The 20310-nt window shown below is 38.5% G+C and overlaps 1 protein-coding gene across 2 annotated transcripts; it reads right to left on the bottom strand.

Moving 5' to 3' along the window:
• Positions 1-2966: 2966 nt before the first annotated feature.
• On the bottom strand, positions 2967-19711 carry LOC132129755 (myosin-7-like). Of its 2 annotated transcripts, XM_059541488.1 has the most exons (43): positions 19565-19711; positions 19207-19344; positions 18713-18816; positions 17968-18111; positions 17660-17816; positions 17470-17497; positions 17185-17281; positions 16624-16716; positions 16473-16536; positions 16282-16380; positions 16040-16143; positions 15784-15922; positions 15588-15706; positions 15349-15498; positions 14514-14684; positions 14209-14388; positions 13793-13925; positions 13626-13696; positions 13222-13309; positions 13025-13142; positions 12708-12831; positions 12465-12601; positions 11132-11387; positions 10729-10971; positions 10464-10640; positions 10134-10279; positions 9935-10025; positions 9446-9835; positions 9206-9332; positions 8890-9008; positions 8105-8301; positions 7821-8004; positions 7553-7718; positions 7294-7418; positions 7082-7197; positions 6808-7000; positions 6039-6242; positions 5833-5958; positions 4441-4611; positions 4235-4339; positions 4054-4149; positions 3735-3872; positions 2967-3472 (listed from the first exon to the last, which is right to left on the bottom strand). In XM_059541488.1, exons 2-43 carry the CDS (start codon positions 19304-19306, stop codon positions 3461-3463), a joined length of 5802 nt encoding a protein of 1933 aa, XP_059397471.1. In that variant the 5' UTR covers positions 19307-19344; positions 19565-19711; the 3' UTR covers positions 2967-3460. The 2 variants fall into 2 exon arrangements, with proteins under 2 accessions (XP_059397471.1, XP_059397472.1); XM_059541489.1 differs by lacking the exons at positions 17185-17281; positions 17968-18111; positions 18713-18816; positions 19207-19344; positions 19565-19711 and having other exon boundaries at positions 17660-17783.
• Positions 19712-20310: the final 599 nt, after the last annotated feature.

The following is a 20310-nucleotide window of genomic DNA, read 5'->3' as shown; positions in this document are numbered from 1 at the left end:
AATGTATTACAGAAACGATTAGACATGTATAACATGTTCAAGCAAAAACTGTGGCAAAATGATCATTTAAATGCTATTTTTCTGTGCATTAACACTCACAGTCAAGACACTTACGATTGCATTTTCATTCAGTGTCCCGAAAATGAATGTAGCAAAATTCAATGTGCACATTGAAAATGCATTCCGAGCCGATCACTTGTCCGCCCCCTCGCGCCATGTCAATCACTGCGTGAACAAGGCGGGGCTTGAAGTTGCAGAAGGTCTGAGACTCAAATCTCAAGAAGGATTCAAGTGAGAGAACATGGACAAGACAGTTGGCACGTGTACGTTTTGATAATTTCGGTTTATCACTTCAATATTTCATTCGCACTTGTGGGCGGGGCTGAAACGCTGCTTACATCTGATTGGTCGAATCGCTCCAGTTTCAGCTCGGTCTTTCAGCAGTATAAAGTCAGTGCGAGTGAAGCACTGTAATGTCTGAAACTACACTCACTGTTAATTAGCATAATATTTGAATCAGATGATGCTGGCCACATAATTCGTGCTGCACTTGCAAGAGACCCCGTTAAATTATTTCTAGGTTATAGTATTGCATAAATATTGTCCCACTGATAAAAACAGTGCAAATAGTTCTGTCTCCTTGGATAACAGTGAAGTGGAAATAAATATAGTTAAATTTATGAAATAAAATAAAATAGGATTTCTTGGGAAGGTAAGTCTGGCCAGTTATACAGCAACACGAGTCAGACGAGTCTGAAGATCTGAGCTGAATTCGGTGAAACATTAAAGTTCTAGTCTGTGTCAGTTACTCTCATAATAAATAATAATAATAATGTTACCCGTATTTTTCAGTATAAGCTGCATCAGTCCAAAAAAACGTCATGACGAGGAAAAAAACATATATAAGTCGCATCTATTCAGAACCAAGAGAAAACATTACCGTCTACAGCCGCGAGAGGGCGCTCTGGGGTAGGCTACAGGAGCACTGAGCAGCATAGAGCTAATTTTAATATTTTTATTTCAGAAATGTAATAATATTAATTTTTACAATTATTTATTATATATATATATATAAAATATATTATATATTATATAAAAGATGAGAGTGGTAAATGTTACAGACATGGAACTGTTCAGTCTATTATTGATTTTTATTTCCACTTCACTTTTATCCAAAGAGAGAGAACTATTTGCACTGTATTTATCAGTGGGACAATATTCATAAAATACTACAACCTAGAAATAATGTGCAGGTCTCAGCAGCACGAATTATGTGCCCAGCTACATCTGATTCAAATATTATGCTAATTAACAGTGAGCGGTGGTTTCAGACATTACAGTGCTTTACTCACACTGACTTTATTCTGCCTGAAAGAATCGAAAGACCGAGCTGAAGCTGGAGCGATTCGACCAATCAGATGAAAGCAGCGTTTCAGCTCCGCCCACAAGTGCGAATGTAATATTGAAGCCATAAACCGAAATGATCAAAACGTACACGGGCCAACTGTCTTGTTCATGTTCTCTCACTTGAATCCTCTAATTGAGATTTGAGTCTCTGACCTTTTGCAAGCCCCGCCTTGTTCACGCAGTGATTGACATGGCGGGAGGGGGCGGAGACGTGATCGGCTCGGAATGCATTTTCAATGTGCACATTGAATTTTGCTACATTCATTGCGGGACACTGAATGAAAATGCAATCGTAAGTGTCTTGACTGTGAGTGTTAATGCAATTAAGAAAAATAGCATTTAAATGATAATTTTGCCACAGTTTTTGCTTGAACATGTTATACATATCTAATAATTTCTGTAATACATTTTCATTTTAATTTTGCAACTTATAAAGCGTTAAAATTAGTTTTCATTTTCCATATTAAAACTGGTGTATGAAATGGCAAATGAAAATTATGTAATTTAATTTTCATTTTCATTTTGCACCAAACGTTGCACAAATGGTATTGGAAAATGAAAATGTAAATACAGAAATGCATTGCCATTTTACATATTGCATTGTCATTTTGCATATTACATTGCAAATTGAATATCGCTACCCATGTGCTTCCATAGAAAGGCAGTGTTTTAAACTATGGTTAGTGTAGAAAAAACATGGTTCATTTGTGGTTACCATGGTTTAACTATAGTTAGCTATCTTTTCTTCTACGGAGGACCTTTCGTGTGCACTACTGTCATCATTACGACCGCAAACATATTCTATTACTACTACTACACTACACTTTTCAATAAATTTAATTCAGTGAAGTATATTTAGGTTTAAAAATGTTTTGGTACTTACCTTATTGATGAACAGGAAATGTAGTTTGCGAAAAAAGCTCTCGTAAAGCTGCAAATTATTTCATCAACCTCAGCTGTCTCCATAATAATATTCTGATACATACAGGTGAATTATTAATTATTAGGCAGAACATTAAGGAATGTGGTTTTCTCCATTATATTATAGCCTACATGACGTAAGCGTGCTCCGACCAGGAAAGTTTAGTGCAAGTGTGAGTGCAGACCAGCGGGGGATAATCTCTCGGGCTCGGTTCAGGACAACTGTGCCTAGTGTGAGTTATTGGCTCGTGTAAGCTGGTAAGGGAGAAACCAGGTAAACACTAGTTGAGTTAAGCTGGATGACCTGCTGGTCGAGCTAAGACCACCAGATCACCTAAGGCTGCATGGTTTAAAGTTTTTTTTTCTTCCTAGGATGTGGAAAAAGAAAGAAATGCTCCTCATACCTCTCTTAGCTACCAGATAATATTACATTTTACTTTTTTTTTTCTTTCCATTTTAAATCAGCATTATCAGTTCTAGGAGACCAACTGTGACTTTCTCAACTTTCACCCTCATAACTTTGTATCCTTAGAAGAAGGAACATAAAGTGATCGATTAACCCCCCTTGTTGAAATTGGAAGCACAGGTTTGGTAAATTATTTGTTGATACAGGTTGTGCTGGACCATAAAGACAAGAATAACACATTCTCAGCATTTTTATTCCAAATGAATTTCTGTGCAACTTGACATGATCATGCAAGCATTTTCATTTAGGCACTGATTATTTATCATGTCCAAATAGCTTTTCAAATACCTGGGTCCTTAAACTCAGTCCAGTTTCAAATCAGCTGTTACAGAAAGATACAGGCACGCAGCTGTTTCCTTGTGCTGTACTGTAACTGTGATTTTACAAAACACACACGTTATGAGCTCTGCAGCCTCAGACCTTCCCAAGAAGGACATATGAACAAACACAAAAAAAAAAAAAAAAAAAAATCAAGACTACTATTTGACATCTTAAAATCAGCATTTTATCTTTGAAAAAAAAAAATCAGTTTGCCTTGACCATCAGTAAACATTAAACATTTCCAAAAACCTGTGCCTTGCAGCATTTTACAAAGACCGAAAAGAAAGAAAAGGTACTTGTCACACGAGACATGACTCTTAAAAGTCATGTGGCTTAAGTCAGTCTTCACTCCACGATCTGTGAACAAAAAAAGCATGTTTGTTTTGACTCACTTTTATTTTTAATTAACATTTTTTCACACTTAAAGGGTTAGTTCACCCAAAAATGAAAATTGTGTCATTTTTATTCTCATCATTCCAAACCTGTATGATTACATATAATATAATATAATAATATCTTCTCATGTGTCCCACAGAAGAAATAGGGTGAGTTAATGATGACCAAAATCTCTTTTTTGGGTGATCGATCTAAGTATCTGAGATCAGTTTACAGTTTGTACCTTGACCACATGAGTCTCTCGGCTGCGCACCCGCAGCTTGTTGACCTGAGATTCGGCTATATCTGCCCTCTCCTCAGCTTCATCCAGCTCATGCTGGATCCTCTTGAACTGAGACATATTGCAGTTGGCCTGCTCCTCCTGCCGTACAACAGTAAGATACAAAACTCTGAAATCTGTGTGCCTTAAAATAGACAACACCACCATGTTGTTTAACAGGTCGTGTGATGTATTTTATTTTCAAACACCAATTTGGCCCAATTATATACTGAAAGAATAAATTTACTGGGTTGCTATCACAAAATGTACAGGAGATACGTACTGCATCCTCGGTTTGTCTCTTAAAGCCCTTTACTTTTGCCTGTAGTTTGTCAATCAGGTCCTGCATCCTCAGGAGAGTTTTCCTGTCTTCCTCTGTCTACAGACAGAACGGCCTTTTAAACGCACTGAAGATGACACATACAGTTTTTCATGCTGTTTCACGTGTGTCCTGTGAGTAATACCTGGTAAGTGAGCTCTTTAATCCTCCTCTCATATTTTCGTACCACTTTTTGAATTTCTCCACTCTTCTTCTGCTCACACTCCAGCTCTCCCTCTAGCTCTCGCACCTGAGGATTGAAATGTTCCCACAGATGCAGGTTAATCCATAAAATACAGTATGTTATATTCATGTCTTGACCAAAGCTGGAATAGATGTTTATCTGCTTACCCGAATCTCCAGTTTCTGAATCTGCTTCTTTCCACCCTTGAGAGCAGTCTGCTCGGCCTCATCCAGACGTATCTGCAGGTCTTTGACCGTCTGCTCCATGTTCCTCTTCATCCTCTCCAGGTGGCTGCTGGTGTCCTGCTCCTTCTTCAGTTCCTCTGCCATCATGGCTGCCTAAAGAGGGACAAATTCGGTTAAAAGGTATAATATCATCAAAAAGTTTCAGTGTTGTGCTTAATTGTTGTAATAAGAATAGATGATTGCATTTTCAGCCCATGTGAACCTCACCGTGATGATGCTACAGTTTTGCGGGTGGTTGGTAGGGTGTTGCTGTGAGGCCACTAAGGTGTCCTAAATGGTTTGTTTGAGTAGTTTCCTTTTGGTTAACCCTCTGGAGTCTAAGGGTATTTTTGGGGCCTGGAGAAGTTTTGTCATGCCCTGACATTTGTGCTTTTTTCAGTTTCTTATAAATATCTAAATGGGTAAAGTCTATCAGCACAAACTGGGCTATAATAATATGTGAAATGCATGTATGTACATGATTGTATTTTTTGAGAAAAAAAATGTTATGCGTGGTTAGTGAAAAACTAAAAATGTTAAAACACTTGAATAAGGCAATAAAACACATACAGAACATTGGTTCCCGGGATTTTTGAGAACTGGAGCTTGTAGCCTAGAATTTTTCTTTCTAAATGATGTGAAAATCATCTTGTTTACTCAATCACAGAAAACAATATATTGATTTAAATTTTCTAAGACACTTTTTGTTGGTAAAAGTCATATGCGAGTACTAGTTATTTTTAACAATAACTAATAAACATTTAAAGGCAAACCGGTTATGAGGCCTGACGTAGTTAATTGATGCTTTGGTTGAAGCCATTTCTTATTTTACCTAGTTTTTAAAATAAATATTGTTTATCAGTAGAATTTGTGTTAAATGTGTTTAATTTGTGTGAATTCAAGTTGCGGCTAGAAAATCTTGCCAAAAGAGCTCTGACATCCCCCATTAAGCATGTACCTTGTGTATATATATATATGAATATAGTTATAATTAAGAAGTTTAAATTAATAATTTTATATTTCACTTCATTGTTTTTAAATTGATTGTCACTCGCAGTGCTTCACAGGGCTGTAGTTCTTTCCCTCATTAAAGTCTTCTTTGTCTTTTATTTTAATTTCAAATCCTTTTTTAATTTATTTTTTATTAACAGTTTGTAATGTTGTGATTCACCTTTTAGGTGGATGGCTTGATTCATGGCTTACAATGCCTCAACACATTTTTATTTATTTATTTTTTTAAATAGTTTTTTTTTTTTTTACTTTAAAAATGAATGAAAAAAAAAAACTTCTGCAACCAACACTAGTGAAAAAGTGGGCAGGCTGTAATGCACTCACATCAGTTATGGCCTTCTTGGCCTTCTCATCAGCATTGCGACACTCCTGCAGAGCATCATCCACCTCACCGGACAGTGTGGACAGATCACTCTCTAACTTCTTCTTGTGGTTCAACACTACCGTGTTCTGTAAAGATCAATGGATTGAGAGGTTTGATCATGATGTTTAATTATTGCTTAGCTGTTTCATTAATTATTGAGTTTTACCTGAGCGTGCAGCAGGTTCACTCTCTCAGTGGACTCCAGAAGCTCGTGCTCAGCGACTTTACGTATACGGTCTGTTTGCTCCATCACTCGACGCAGCTCCTCCAACTCTGCTGTTAGCAGGGTGTTTCTTCTTTCTGTGACCGTCACCTGCTCCTTCAGGTCCTCACACTGATGTACAGACTCATCTAACTCTAACTGCAGGTCCTGAGAAGACAAACCAACTGCCCTTGATAAAAGAGCACTAACATGCTAAATTGAAATGATTTGTAATACAAATCAATAGGCATGCATTGATATGAAAATGATGGCAGATACAAATAAGATGTCAACTATTTTTGTTAAGTCTGATGTTAAAATGTATGTGATTTTGTCTAAATAATTACAAAATAAATCCGTTATTTTAAATGCTAGAAGTGATTTTGGTCATCACAACATTATGATGTACATTATGAAAATGGACATTCATTTGGAGATCTGCAAGAGATTACATTTGAAGTGTTATTAAATTATTCATGTTTTTTTTTAAGACTAACTTTAAATGAACATTAGATGACAGCAAAAGTAATCTACATGTAAAATAAGAGGAAATGAGCATGAATAATTAAATATTCAATACCAGTGGATACCGATAATAAAAAAAAAAACACATACTAATATAGTAGCACTACTATGCATCCCCAAAGATTATTTCCAGTTGTTTAAGATAATTCAGTTCTTCCATATAATTGATTATCTTTTTGAATTAATGCAACCAGTCCTTCTATCTCACCTTAATTTGAAGCTGTAGGTTGCGTGCCATTTTCTGAGACTCAGCAGCTTGTCTGTTTGCATGGTTCAGATGGATCTCCATCTCATTCATATCTCCCTCCATCTTTTTCTTAACCCTGACTGCCTCATTACGTGCCCTGATCTCTGCATCCAGTGTGGTCTGCATGGTGTCCAGAGTCCGCTGATGGTTTCGACTGCATTGATAAATAGCTTAATGTGGTTTATTTATATGTTGGTATTTCAATAGCTAGTATGTTTTCTTGTATTTCTCTTACCGGAGATTATCAATCTCTTCATCTTTCTCTGCCAGTTTCTTTTCAATTTCAGTTCTTGTCTGGCTGAGCTCCAGCTGGATGCGTATGGTCTTGCTTTCTTCATGCTCCAGAGTGCCCTGAGTCACACAGAGTTAGCGTCCACATTAGCTTTTACCCAAGTATATAAAGTCTCCAGGTGAGTATTGTCTGGTATTTCAGCTCATATTCATCACCTCCACCTCCTCCAGTGCTGCTTGGATGCCGCTCTTCTCATGGTCCAACACCTTCTTCATCTGTTCAAGCTCATGGATGGTCTTGTTGCCATGACTAATCTGATCAGTCAAGTCAGTAATTTCCTCTGCAAAACAAACATATTGGTTGAATTCATTTGGAAAATCATTCTAGACCAAAATATAATCTCCCTAGTTTATTACGTATCTATGCAATTTCACAGATATGCCCTGTCCTGAAGTCTATGTACAGTCTTTGTACCTTGCAAGTTCTTGTTCTCCCTTTTGATTGTCTCCAGCTGGTCAAGGGCTTCTTCATAGGAGTTTTTGAGCTTGAAGAGCTCTGTGCTGAGACTACGGGACTCTTTCTGAGAGCTTTCCAGCTCGGCCTGTGTCTCCTCAAACTTCTGCCTCCATTCAGAGAGCACCTGGACATAATAATGATAATAGGTGTTAGTAGAAAATAATTATGAACAATGGCTATCTGCTGCTAGTGGTTAAATCAAATATTTAAATATGTTCATCCTGACCTTATCAAAATTGCGTTGCTTTTTGTCCAATGCAACAGCCACAGCATTAGAGCGTTCCAAATCAACCATCAAGTCCTCGATCTCAGTCTGCAGACGGTGCTTGGTCTTCTCCAGTGAGGCACATTTGGCATTGGAGGCTTCCACTGCCTCCTCAGAACTTTGGAGCCGTGCAACCAGCTTCTTCCTGAAGGAAGATAAATCAGTTTTATAAAATAAAGCAGCAATTCTGTTTTATCAGTGAACAAGACAAACTGTTAAACCAACTGACAACAGAGTGATCTTACTTGGCGTCCTCTAGTTCATCTGTCCTCTGAATGGCATCTGTCTCATATTTTGTCCTCCACTGTGCAATCTCAGTGTTGGCTTTAGACAAAGCACGCTGCAACTCGGATTTGGCCTCCTGCTCCTCCTCAAACTGCTCTCTCAAAAGTTCACAATCATGCCTGGATGACTGTACTGCATGAGCTAAACTGTTCTTTGCCTGGCACATAAACACAAACCCAGTATAATATTAAATATGATGCCCTTGAGATTAATGTACTGAATATAGAAACATTGTGGTTCAAACGTTTTGGGTCAATAAGGTTTTTTAATATTCCTGAAGAAAGTCTCTTTTGCTCGTTAAAGGTGCATTTATTTGATCAAAGAAAAAGTGAAACTGTAATATTGTAAAACAGTATTACAGTTTCAAATAACAAAGTTTTCAATTTAAATATAATTAAAATGTAATTTATTCCTGTAATGGTAAAACTGAATTTTCAGCAGCCGTAATTCCAGTCATATGCATTTCCTGCAGAAATCATTCTAATATTCTAATTTGGTCTTCAAGAAACATTGTTAGAATCTTGGTAAAAGTCTTTATTTGCGGGATCCCAAACATTTGAACAGTACTTTACTTCTAAAACTTCTAAAGCCTTTTTTTTAAATGCTTTTCTTGTTTGCCACAATATTGTTTTGTGTCTTTCTGCATCAAACATTGATGTGTGAATAATTGTGTTTAGAAATTTGAATTAATTGATCCTAAGAGATATGGCACAAATGCATCCAATCGATCTAAAACCTGGCTCACTTTGCATTCCTCTTCTAGCTGTTTCTTCAGCTCTTCCATGGTCTGGCTGAGAGCACTCTTTGTCCGCTGCAGCTGCATAACCAGAACTTCTCTCTCTTCCAGCCTGCGACTGACCTCAGCTGTAATTGGTAAGACCGAAAAGAGAGAACAAAGCCTTTACCAAGTGACCTTTTTCTCATATTATTTCAGCTCTATTATGCCACTTGTTTCTAGGACAAACATAAATCTGAATTTCTAATTGGAGACTTCCAATCATAATGTGTACTATATTTCCAGCTCCTGATCTTTATTCTGTTTTAAAGCACAGGACACTGACCGCTCTCTGTCTGGGCCCGTGCTTTTTGAGAGGTGACATCCATTAGCTGCCTCTGGAGTTCCTCTGCCTTGGTTTTAGACTCATTCAGCTGGTCTTCATACATCCGGCACATTTTCTCTGTCGTGGCCTGCAAACAACAGTCTCTTTGTTATTCATGTTTACTCTATATGTTTTAACCATGAGTTCCAGACAGTGGCATTATGAGTCTCAGAAACCACATTAAGCAGTGAGATTTCTTACTTTGGCTCTGGAGAAATGTTCAAGGTTCGATGCCAGATCTTCAGACTCCATTCTGATTTCTGCCTTTTCCTTCTCCAGCTTCTGCTTGACCCTCTGTAGGTTGTCCAGTTGCTCCCCCAACTCAGCCACAGTGTCTGCATGCTTTCTTCTCAACATGGCCATAGTAGTTTCATGATGCAGTGAGGCTTCTTCCAGATCTCTCCGCAGCTTTAAGAAATCAGCCTCCCGCTTCTTGTTCATCTCGATCTGGGCAGTGGTAGCACCTCCTGCTTCCTCCAGAAGTTCACTTAACTCTTCTAGTTCCTTTGACACTTCAGCACGCTGCTTGTCTGATTTTGATCGAGCTGCTCTTTCAGCCTCAAGTTCCTCCTCAAGCTCTTCTATACGTGTCTGTAAAGAGTTTACCATAATACTCTTATAGTACAGTATACTATTATAGTAAACTCATTATGCCAACATTTAATTCTCGGCCATTAGCCAAATGATTACCTGTAATTCTTTTATTCTCTTCTGCAGCTGAATAACCAATGCTTGCTCCTCTTCAATCTTTGCACCTATGTGAACCATTTCAAGGTCTTTCCTTCAAAAAGACCATATGAAGATTTAACTAGATCTCATTTGATAATACAGCATAGCACATTGCTTCCATTTGCAACATTAAGACTGCATAATGGCTGTAAAATCTCACTTTTTCAGTCTTTCCTCTAGCTGCTGTTTGTTGTTCTCCAAATCCATGGATGACTCCATGGAAATCTTTAGATCTCCCTCAAGCTTCCGCTTCACTCGCTCCAGATCCATACGCACTTTCTTCTCTTGGACCAAAGAGCCCTCTAACTGTTAGGAAATAATAATAAACATATTTGTAGTTGTATTACTTGTCTGTTTTGTAGGCTTATAAGCATTGTATTTCTACTTTAACCTGCTATGCAGTAAATCTTTGCTGTGATAAGGAATTATGGATTGTTATGGAGTCTTACGTTTGTCTCGTAGGATTTAACTGAGTCCACTTCATACTCACATCATCCACCTGCTGCTCAAGTTTGATCTTGGTCTTGGACAGCATGTTCACTTTGTTTTCTTCATTCTGCAGGTCTTCCAGAGCCTGCTGATGAGCATCCTGCAGGGCTTTCTTCTCTTTTGTCAGCCTGAGGATGGTTTCATCCAATGCAGCCATTTCCTCCAACAAGTTTTTCACCTGAGATTCAAGTAAAAAGAATCGTTTCATTAGAGGATCTAGTGCAAACCACATTTTCCCATACAAGAATGCTTCTTCCATAGCATACCTTGTTCTCAGTGGCATGTTTTTCCTTCTCCACCTTGGCCAAAGTAATCTCAAGGTCATCAAGGTCTTTCTTCAGCTCAATACACTCATCCTCAAGTTTGCGTTTCTTGGCCAGGAGAGTGGCATTAACCTCTTCTTCGTCCTCAAGCCTCTCCATCAGCTCCTTAATTTTCCCCTCCATCTGGATCTTAGCCTTGATCAGCAGGTTACAGCGGTCCTCAGCATCTGCAAGGTTATCCTGCTCCTGGGGTCAGAATGTAAAAAATTCTTCCCATCGTGCCTTTGGCTCAATGTACGATGCATCAAGATATGATCATGAAGCCATCAAGAAATAATAATGTTAGTAACTATGCGATTCTGATTTGTGACTTGTTTCATTGGTATGAATCCATTCTGACACTCACCGCCTGAAGCTGCAGGGAGAGGTCATTTTTCTCTTGCACCAAAGAGATCTGTCTCTCCTCAAACTCTTTCCTCTTCACCTCAGACCTCTCGAGAGCCTCCTTTAGCTTCTGGAACTCCTCCTTCAGTGTAGCCAGCTCCTTCTCTGTAGCTGCGCTCCTCAGCAGGGGTTTGATCTTGAAGAACAGACACATCCACGGCCAGTTCTTGACAGCGTAAAAGGCACGGATGTTCCACTGAATGACCATCAGAGCTTCCCTGAGTGAAGATAATCAGATGGTGGATTTCTACTTAATATCAAAATGAATTTCATCTCTTCAAATTCACTGTGTGAATTAAGTGCATTTCAAAACTATTTTTAAATTAACAGATCCAGGACAATATGAGAATCAGGTCACTGACACTGGTACTAACAGAGTTGTTTAGGAAGTCTTATAGACTACATATAACATCAGAAGAATACACTGCAAAGTTTCAACAAAAGATGTTGGTGTAGGCCTAATTGAGGAGTATCAAGATAAAGCCTTACTCAAACTTGGCTCTTTTGTCCAAGAATAAAAGAAACCCCATCCATTTTGTGGCCTGCACCTCACACTCCCTGCCCTTGTTGTTCTAAATTAGCTCAGTATGTCTAGCACCAAATAGGGCCAGGCTGCCACACGCCATTGTTTCATGTGCTATATCAGTAATCCCACTGTGATACTGAACATGCCTAAAGAGTAAATCAATTCCGCATTGCTGAAGCGGCGACACAATCAGGGACAGTCAAAGGTCAGGCAGAGGTTGTTGATTATCTAAAGCTGAATCCATTTGAAGAAACAAGAGGACTTAATCCCCTGTCACCTGGGATGGCATTTCAGCTATTTTCAGCCTGCTTCCAGCCAAATCCATTCTGGACAAAAGAGGGTTGTTTATAATAAAGACGGGAGGGGGGGACTCTGGTAAGGAACTGTCAACAACTGGTATGTGTGCTGTTTGCGGGATATATGACCCACCTCTACACCTGCTTTTGTAAATGCCATTTGGGGTGGAGGGGGTTTAACCGGCTTTTTCTGTAGCGACCGCACACACACACATGCAAAACATACAGACACACGCCAGACACACGCCACAACATAGTCCACATACACTTTGGACATTCCTCCCATTGATTTGCAGGCTCACAGCCCTGTGCACATTCTCAACAATTTATCGCAGTGCTTGCAACGGGCTCAAGGAAGCGAGATCTGCAATCTGACACTTTCTTTAGTCAGTGAGTAATAGCAACTATTTGCACTGGGTTATTTAGACACTGTATGACTATTGTCATGGTTTGGGCATCCAAACAGCACATACTTCTCTTTCATCATCCTCCTGCGCTCCATCTTCATGAGTTTGCCCCTGCAGAAGGCCTGCAGCAAGGTGAGAATCTCAGATAGCCGTTCGTCCCTCATGTCTTCCAGCTGGCCAAGAAGTCCCGCCTTAAAGAAAACCTGAAGAGCACAGATTCGCAGGTCAGTGTATAGACAACGATGGGATTTGAGGGTCTGAAAATAGTGGGTATGAAGGGAGTGACAGAGGACAAATTCATGAACCAACCTTGCTGTGGCCAAACTTGTACTGGGTGTGGTCGATATCCAGAGACCCAAGCAACTTTTCTACAGCTTTCCTGCTGTCCACGTATGTGTCCTCTGGGATGGCCAAAGGGTTCAGGATACGGTAACTGGTAAATCATGAAGGTCTAGAGTTGTGTGCCATTCAGAATGGACTTTTAAGTTGCTAAATTTGAATTGAGCCAGTAAACCAGATGGAGAATTGCAAGTTGAATTTGAAAATAAGTAGAATTCAAATAAAGTGAAAATCATAGATATTAATATAATAGAGATCACGAATGTGATTCATGAACAAAAACTGACCGCTGTTTGAACTCCGCATAAAGAATGCGATTGGGGAATCCCTTCCTGCAAATACGAATGCCTTCCAGGACTCCATTGCAGCGAAGCTGGTGCAGAACAAGAAATGGCTCCATCATCCCTATCATATACAAGAATAAAAACTGAAGACCGATTGTGTGTTTACGGTAGGTTTCTGGAGAGTTTTTTCTTTTTGGTACCTGGAGTCTTTGTCTCATTAGGGATAATGCATCTCACAAAATGAGGTTGAGTGCTTCTCAAATTAGCCATCAGCTTGTTTAGATTATCCTAGAGTGATAGAGAAGGAAAGATCATTCAACATGCAGTCCATATTACACGTTCAGTTTATTGTCTCTATACAAGTTCTTCTAACTACTGGGTCAGACCTTACCTGCATCTTTCAATCTGTAGCTGGTGAAAGCTGAGCCAGCACAGACTTAAAGTGATGTTCATGGGTCAGATTACCTAAACATCACTGCAAGTCTTAAATGGCTCACTCTCCAACACCATTTCCAATATCTATATAGTTTTAACATTTGCAAATATTTAGAGAAGTGAAAAGAGGGTTTTCTGGTCCAATTAGATATAACAAAATTTGACCCACCTTATGCAGCTGGGACACTGTTTGAAAAGATGCTCCTTTCCTTCTCTTCTCTTTGCTCCCTGGCTTTGCTTCTGTTCCCAAAAGTATACATGGAAAGAAAAAAAAAACCTTAGTACAATCAGGTCCATTGGTATCAACCCTTCAACGTAACTTACTGTAATATCCACCTGAATCTACGCTGATGAAGTTCTCATAGAGGCTTGCCATTAGCTTATTAGACGACCTCTGGAAGATCCCCACCACAGTTTCATTCAGAGGATCTCTGTTTTTGTCCAGCCATCCATTGATGTTGTATGGGACCTGGCAACACGCATATATGTGAATTGATATTATATTTTAAGTGAAATATTTTGATCAAGGCTTGAGCTATCACCATTGTGTCACTGAGCTAGGCACTTAACTTCAGCTTGCTCCAGACTATCTCTGTTACTTAAATGGTGCCATTCTATGGCGGCAATGCATTCTGTAAATTGCTTAACAAAGTCCACTGGCCTCAGTTATGTGGCTTATAAAGACTATATTGTATGCTATGGTAAAAATAGCCTTAAAATATGTGTATAAATATGAAGTTATTTCCACTCACCACTCCGGCATAGTGCACCAGCTCAAAGTGAGTCTCATATTTTCGCTTTTTGTCTGGCCTCGGTTTCAGGAAGTTTGGAGACTTGCCAAAGTGATTATCATAGAGTTTAGCTTTGAAGCTGCTCTCTGTGGCTTTAGGGAACATGCACTCCTCCTCCAGAATAGACAGTATACCCAATGGCTGCAAACAACACAAGACGGATGTGACAGCTAGAGTTGTATAGTGTACTCTGTATAATTGTTTTAATGTAATTGTATACAGACATACACATGCTTTCACACTATTATTTGTAATTCTGTATCAACCTTCTCAATGAGGTCAATGCAGGCCTGCAGGTCTAATCCGAAGTCTATGAAAGTCCACTCTATGCCTTCGGTCTTGTACTCTTCCTGCTCTAGGATGAACATGTGATGGTTGAAATACTGTTGCAGTTTCTCATTGGTGAAGTTGATGCACATTTGCTCAAAGTTGTTGAACTGTTCAGGAAAAAAGAAGAAAAAGAGTTTAAGGTACAATGAGAACTGAATGATATATAGGGATGGGTATCAATACACATTTCCTGATTCAAATTTGATTCACAAGTTCTCAGTTTGATCTGACTTTGATTCAATTTTATTTCAGTTCATTTAGGTATGTATCAGTTGCAATTCGCTTATGTAAGATACATTTTCTTTTAGTTATTGCTGTAAATTATTTGTACATGTAAACTTGGTACACTGCAAAAATATTTTGGTAAATTAACAACAGGGCCCCTATCAATGTACCTCAGTTGCAATAATAACTTGTTGATTCAGGAAACAAGGATTCAAAGAACACATTCAGTGAATGATTTGGGTTAGATGAGTTCATCAGTGTTTTTAAATTATTCATTAAAATGACTGACTACTTTAATTGGACTACACTGTTTGCAATGCATATTTTTGGTTCACTAGCAAGATCCAGTTTACAAGTGTCATTTTTCATGAATCACTGAAAAGTGGTGCTGAAGACCTTGTCATAAGCTTAAAAAAAAATTCTTGAGATTTTAAGTAATTGTGACAATGAAATTGTGACAATGAAATGAGGCTTGCGATTAATGGGAAAATCCATATTTTGTATCTTTTAAGATCTACATGATACATACATAATCAACTGACTTACCTCAAAGATCTCAAAGCCTGCTATGTCCAGCACTCCTATAAAGAACTGACGAGGGAGGGCTGTGTACAGGGTTTTATTAATTCTGCTCACCAGCCATTTAAACATGCGGTCATATGTGGATTTGGCTAAAGCACCAACTGCATAGGTCACCTGTCATGACACAAAAGCCCCAATACTCTTATTGCTAGATGAAATTATATGGCAGGGATGTTAATCCATCATTTACTGACCAAACTGACCTGTTCAACTGTCTGTCCTCTTACAATGTACTCATTGCCCACTTTCACTCTGGGGTGAAGCAGTCCCTTTATGAGGTCAGCTGAACTGATCCCCATGAGATAGGAGGCTTTGTCCGCACCTGGGTAACAAAACCACAGTGCTTAGCCAAACAAAGCCACAAACTGAAAACCTAGCTTATGACAGAATCCCTCTTACTTTCAGTGCCGTCCGCTTCTGCTTGCTCCTCTCTCTGCTTCACTTTGAACCTCATGTTGCCAAAGTGCATGATAGCACCGACTATCTTGTAACAGCCATACTTCTCCTCGGGGGTGAAGCCAAGGGTGTCCATTGCATGCTATAGAGGATGGTAAGCAAGTTTCCCTATAGGTGAGTGGTCATACATTGTTTAATGTGGAATAATTAGTATCTAAGAATCTCTTTACAGGGATCTCCATCATACAACAGTACTTACGTCAGTCGCGAGCAGCTCATCTCCATCATCCAGGTGGTCCACAGTTGTAACACCCTGCGAGCAGAAGTGGTAGTCAAAGGGATTTGATGACACCAGCAGCATATCTGTGAGGGAAGATGGAAGAGGTTTGGTTTTGAAGTCACACAGTGCAGTATGGATGGAATTTTGCAGCCATATAGATATTTATACATAGTATACTCATCTATATATAGTATACTCATACTTCAGTATACTCTGAATACCTTGTAGTTCTGGTTTCCTGTGTGAGAGGATCTGGTAGTAGATGTGGTAGCTTCTCTCTCCAGCTTGCTGAAAAATCACTCTGGATTTTTCCAGAAGATCTTAACGAAAGAGAATGTGAAAAGATAAGGATTTGCAGGAAATATAATATATTTAATCTGTTGACACAGTGATATTTTCCAGATCATCTTACAGATGCCAATGTCAGCAGATGCTAGTTTCCCAGTTGGACCAAAATGTATTCGTATGAATTTGCCCTGTGTTAAAGAGAGGAAAGGAAGTGAAACGGAGAACAACACTGAAAGAAAATTAGATGATATTCTCCTCTTATGATTTTCACTCACAAAACGGGACGAATTGTCATTCCTCAGGGTTTTTGCATTGCCAAAAGCTTCCATAGCTGGGTTGGCCTCAATGATCTGATCCTCTAATGTACCCTATTTACATTGAAAAGAGAGAAATGTGTGAGTTTTTAATCCGACACCAAAATGACATCGATGAGTAGGACAGAACAATCTAATGGAAATGAAAATTAAATATTATACGTCATGATTGAGGGGGAAAAGACGCTGTCAGGGTTTCTTCAAAAAGACAAAGAATGAAAATGGAGCATATAATGTTAAAAACAAGAGACAATAAGGAGAGACATTGCAAAAAGGGAAAAGGGCAATGTAAAGATTGGTATAAAAAGGGTTTTAAAAAAAACATACTGGAACGGGAATACATAACTAGGGTATCAAAACTCTGAGGGTCACTCCTTATCGGTTAAAAGGATGTCTGTGAATCCAAAAGGAATAAACATTCAGACATTATTAAAAATCCCCAAAAACAAGATTTAGAGGAACAAAAAGAAGGGATAAGGACGGGTGAAGACAAAAAGACAGAAGTGAAGTTTCTGCCCTTACTCCTTTTTTGCCCCCTGCATCGCCAAGAGCAGCTATAATGGCAAAATACTGAATTACACGTTTCGTGTTGACAGTTTTGCCAGCACCGGATTCTCCACTAGGCATGGACAAAATTTATGGGAAATATACATGAAACAATATTAAATACAAGAAGTGAAGATAAAAGAAGAAGAAGATTTTTTTTATACCGCTTCATGATTAAATAATGTGCAAAAAGGATTTCAGATCATTTTGACCTGATAATTGTAGAATAGAGATGTAATAGGGTAGTGGAGGGTCACTTACGTGATAAGCATTGACTGGTTTTCACGATCTACAGGAGAGATCACTTAATTAGTACATGTTAAAGAATAAAGACAATTAAATGTATCAGTTATGTTTTGACCTACAGTAAAATGCCATTAAGAATCAAAATACATGCAAAATATAAGATGTAGAAACTGAGATCAAAAGTGAAGAAGGTTTCAAAGCATACTTTTTAGCATGTCATTGTAGGCATTGTCTGCTATGTTATAGATGTGAGGTGGAACATCTGTGCGACGCTTTCCCTTATATGCTGCAACCACTTCAGGAGTATAGACGGGAAGCCATTTATACGGGTTAACTGTCACACAAAACAGCCCTGAATATGTCTGCGGACAGACGAAAGAACAAACATGAAGACTGAGACAGCTCTAAAACAAAGAACATTCAAGAATCAGATAACTTGACTCTCCAGTTGTTCTTAATCCTCTTATAGTTACAGACAGCTGTTCAGCAGTAAATGATAATGTGATGTCTCACGTAGATCATCCAGAAACTGTAGCGACGGCTGAGATTGAAAAAAACAGAGGCCTCGTTGAGGTGTGTAAGCATGGCCATGTCTTCAATCATGTCAAACTTCGGGGGATTCATCTGCTGAATGTCTTCCTCTTTCACTGTTAACATCTGTCAGTATTAGATTGCAGTATTTAGTTACCACCTTGTGATATGTTTTCTAGTTCCATTGCAGATCAAATGTAGTTACTTGCATGAAGATATGCAAAACTGAGAAAATGTTTTTTTTCCTCACTTAAGTCTTTTTTCGTTTAAGCTGAACTTACATATCTTTGAGTCACTTATAAATACAATTCACACATCATAACAAAACAGCTTTTTCAGAAGCCCACAAGATAACATGAGCATTGCTTTGATGTACTCTGCATTAAAATATAATTTATTTAATCTACATTTTTTCTATAGTAAATAAAAATAGTAAATTTTCTTGATTTGTTTTTTAAGCATGAACACATATATATATTTTATTTGATTTTAGTTTAAAACAAGAAAAAAAAAATAGCCAGTGAGGTAAGAAAGATAAATTACAGATTTTTCTCTTAAAGCAAGTCTTAGGCAATTTCTTATCAAGTAAATGTATCTTGTTGTGATAATGCTAGTAATTAGGAAAACAGTAATTAAGACAAGTGTTATAATAATAATAATATGTATTATTATTTCTTTTTTGTGTGTGATCACGGAAAAGAACAAGGCCAATTGAAGCTTCACTGACCATTCCATCTTTGGTCTCCACCATGACTTTGTCCCCATCTGTATCTTTGATCTCCACCTCAGTGTAGGCTTGTTTCTCATCTGGAATCCAGACACGTTTCTTCCCTGCACACAGAAGTATGTAGGCCTATGGTACTTCTGAAATGTATTGCCAGGTAACTAATACTATATTATAATATTATATAACATGGTAGGTTTCCATGCACATGCTACACCAATTAAACATAACACCTTTATAATTGTTGCATTATATAATACAAATGTATTTTCTTTTGTTTTGCATGTAATAAAAAGCATGTATGGCGTCAAAACATCTAGGAAATATCAATATTCTAGAAGTGTTTACATGCACAATGCATGCTCGTTTCAATAAGTAACCCATCCATTCAAAACCGGATATGATTTAAAATCAGTTCTTTAAATATTCTGATAGGCTTGTTCACCAATAAATAATCTCGTTTTCACACAGGACACAAACAGGACGTTTGACAGTACCATCAAACGCATGGGACTGCGCAGCGAGTTGTTCCAGGTTGGTTTTACGCAGAAATGTGGCCGCGTCTCCGAATTCCCTCAATTCCATAAAGCGGGACATGATTAACCCTTCTGGTCCCGGACCTGCGCTCAAAACACCTGTAATGTCGTAAAGACTTTGTTAGAAAAAGTTTTCTCCACTTTGTTGTGCTTGTCATAGGCATGTGCTGGAAAACATCTCTAATCCACAATCTTGGAATTTGTGTGTAAAAAAAAATAGAAGATGAAAAAATTAAATTCTTCGAAACACGTTTCGTCACATGCAAGGCACGGCGCCCAGTCCAAACAGCGCTGTGGAAACATGCATTTGAATACTAACCTCAGTAATGTCTAAACGGGTTGGCCTCGAAAGAAGTGGCCCGGTCCTCTTTTATTGTTTCCCTCAAGGTCAGAATTGGAGAGATATGTCAGATATCCTCATGTGTCCGTGTGGGGTCAGCTGCTCATTGGTTGCGCGTCCGTGCGGTCCAGCCCTGCGCGTTCACAAAAGGCAAACAGGTTTGAGGAACCGTACTGTAAGGGGTTATTTTTAAAACGACATTGTTGTTGGTTGTGATTTATACACTGCTGTTCAGAGGTAAAATACGTGACCCTTCTGTTTCTTTAAAGACGTAAGTGATGTTATATTTGACCAAAAAGTGATTACAATAATACAAATGAATAGGCTATATATATTTTAGGGTGCGAATTGTGGTGGCCTGTGGAAGGGTCTGGCCCTAAGGCATGAACTCTCATAAGGGCATAAAAACAAAAGATTGGTGGGGGGATGAGGGTTATTTTGTGCATACGACGTTTTCAGAAAATATTTCTGTAACCACAAAAGTTAAATTATCGCTAAAAATTGACCGTGGAGCAGAGACGCGTTTACTTGTGCTGATAGCCACATTATCGAACCAAACGCGTATAATAAATATAAGTTTTATATGCATATCTAATTTTGTTATTTTATATAGGGCGTATTTATATTTATATGATCACTTGCTAAATGTACTCTACTAATGTACTAAATGTAATTAACTGTACACACAAGATCTGCATATCGTTTACTGATAGCCAGATCCTCCT

This window comes from Carassius carassius, chromosome 46, assembly GCF_963082965.1.
Source record: "Carassius carassius chromosome 46, fCarCar2.1, whole genome shotgun sequence".
Lineage (NCBI taxonomy): Eukaryota > Metazoa > Chordata > Actinopteri > Cypriniformes > Cyprinidae > Carassius > Carassius carassius.
The sequence above is the reverse complement of the archived record's forward strand: the minus strand, read 5'-3'. Positions and strand labels throughout refer to the sequence as shown.

Coding starts and splice junctions, on each gene's coding strand:
- LOC132129755 (XM_059541488.1), bottom strand. CDS start 19,306: ATGTCCCGCTTTATGGAATTGAGGGAATTCGGAGACGCGGCCACATTT. Junction 16,537..16,623: donor ATGACAATTCGTCCCGTTTT/GTGAGTGAAAAT, acceptor TCTTTAACACAG/GGCAAATTCATACGAATACA. Junction 9,009..9,205: donor ACGGGCCCAGACAGAGAGCG/GTCAGTGTCCTG, acceptor TACCAATTACAG/CTGAGGTCAGTCGCAGGCTG.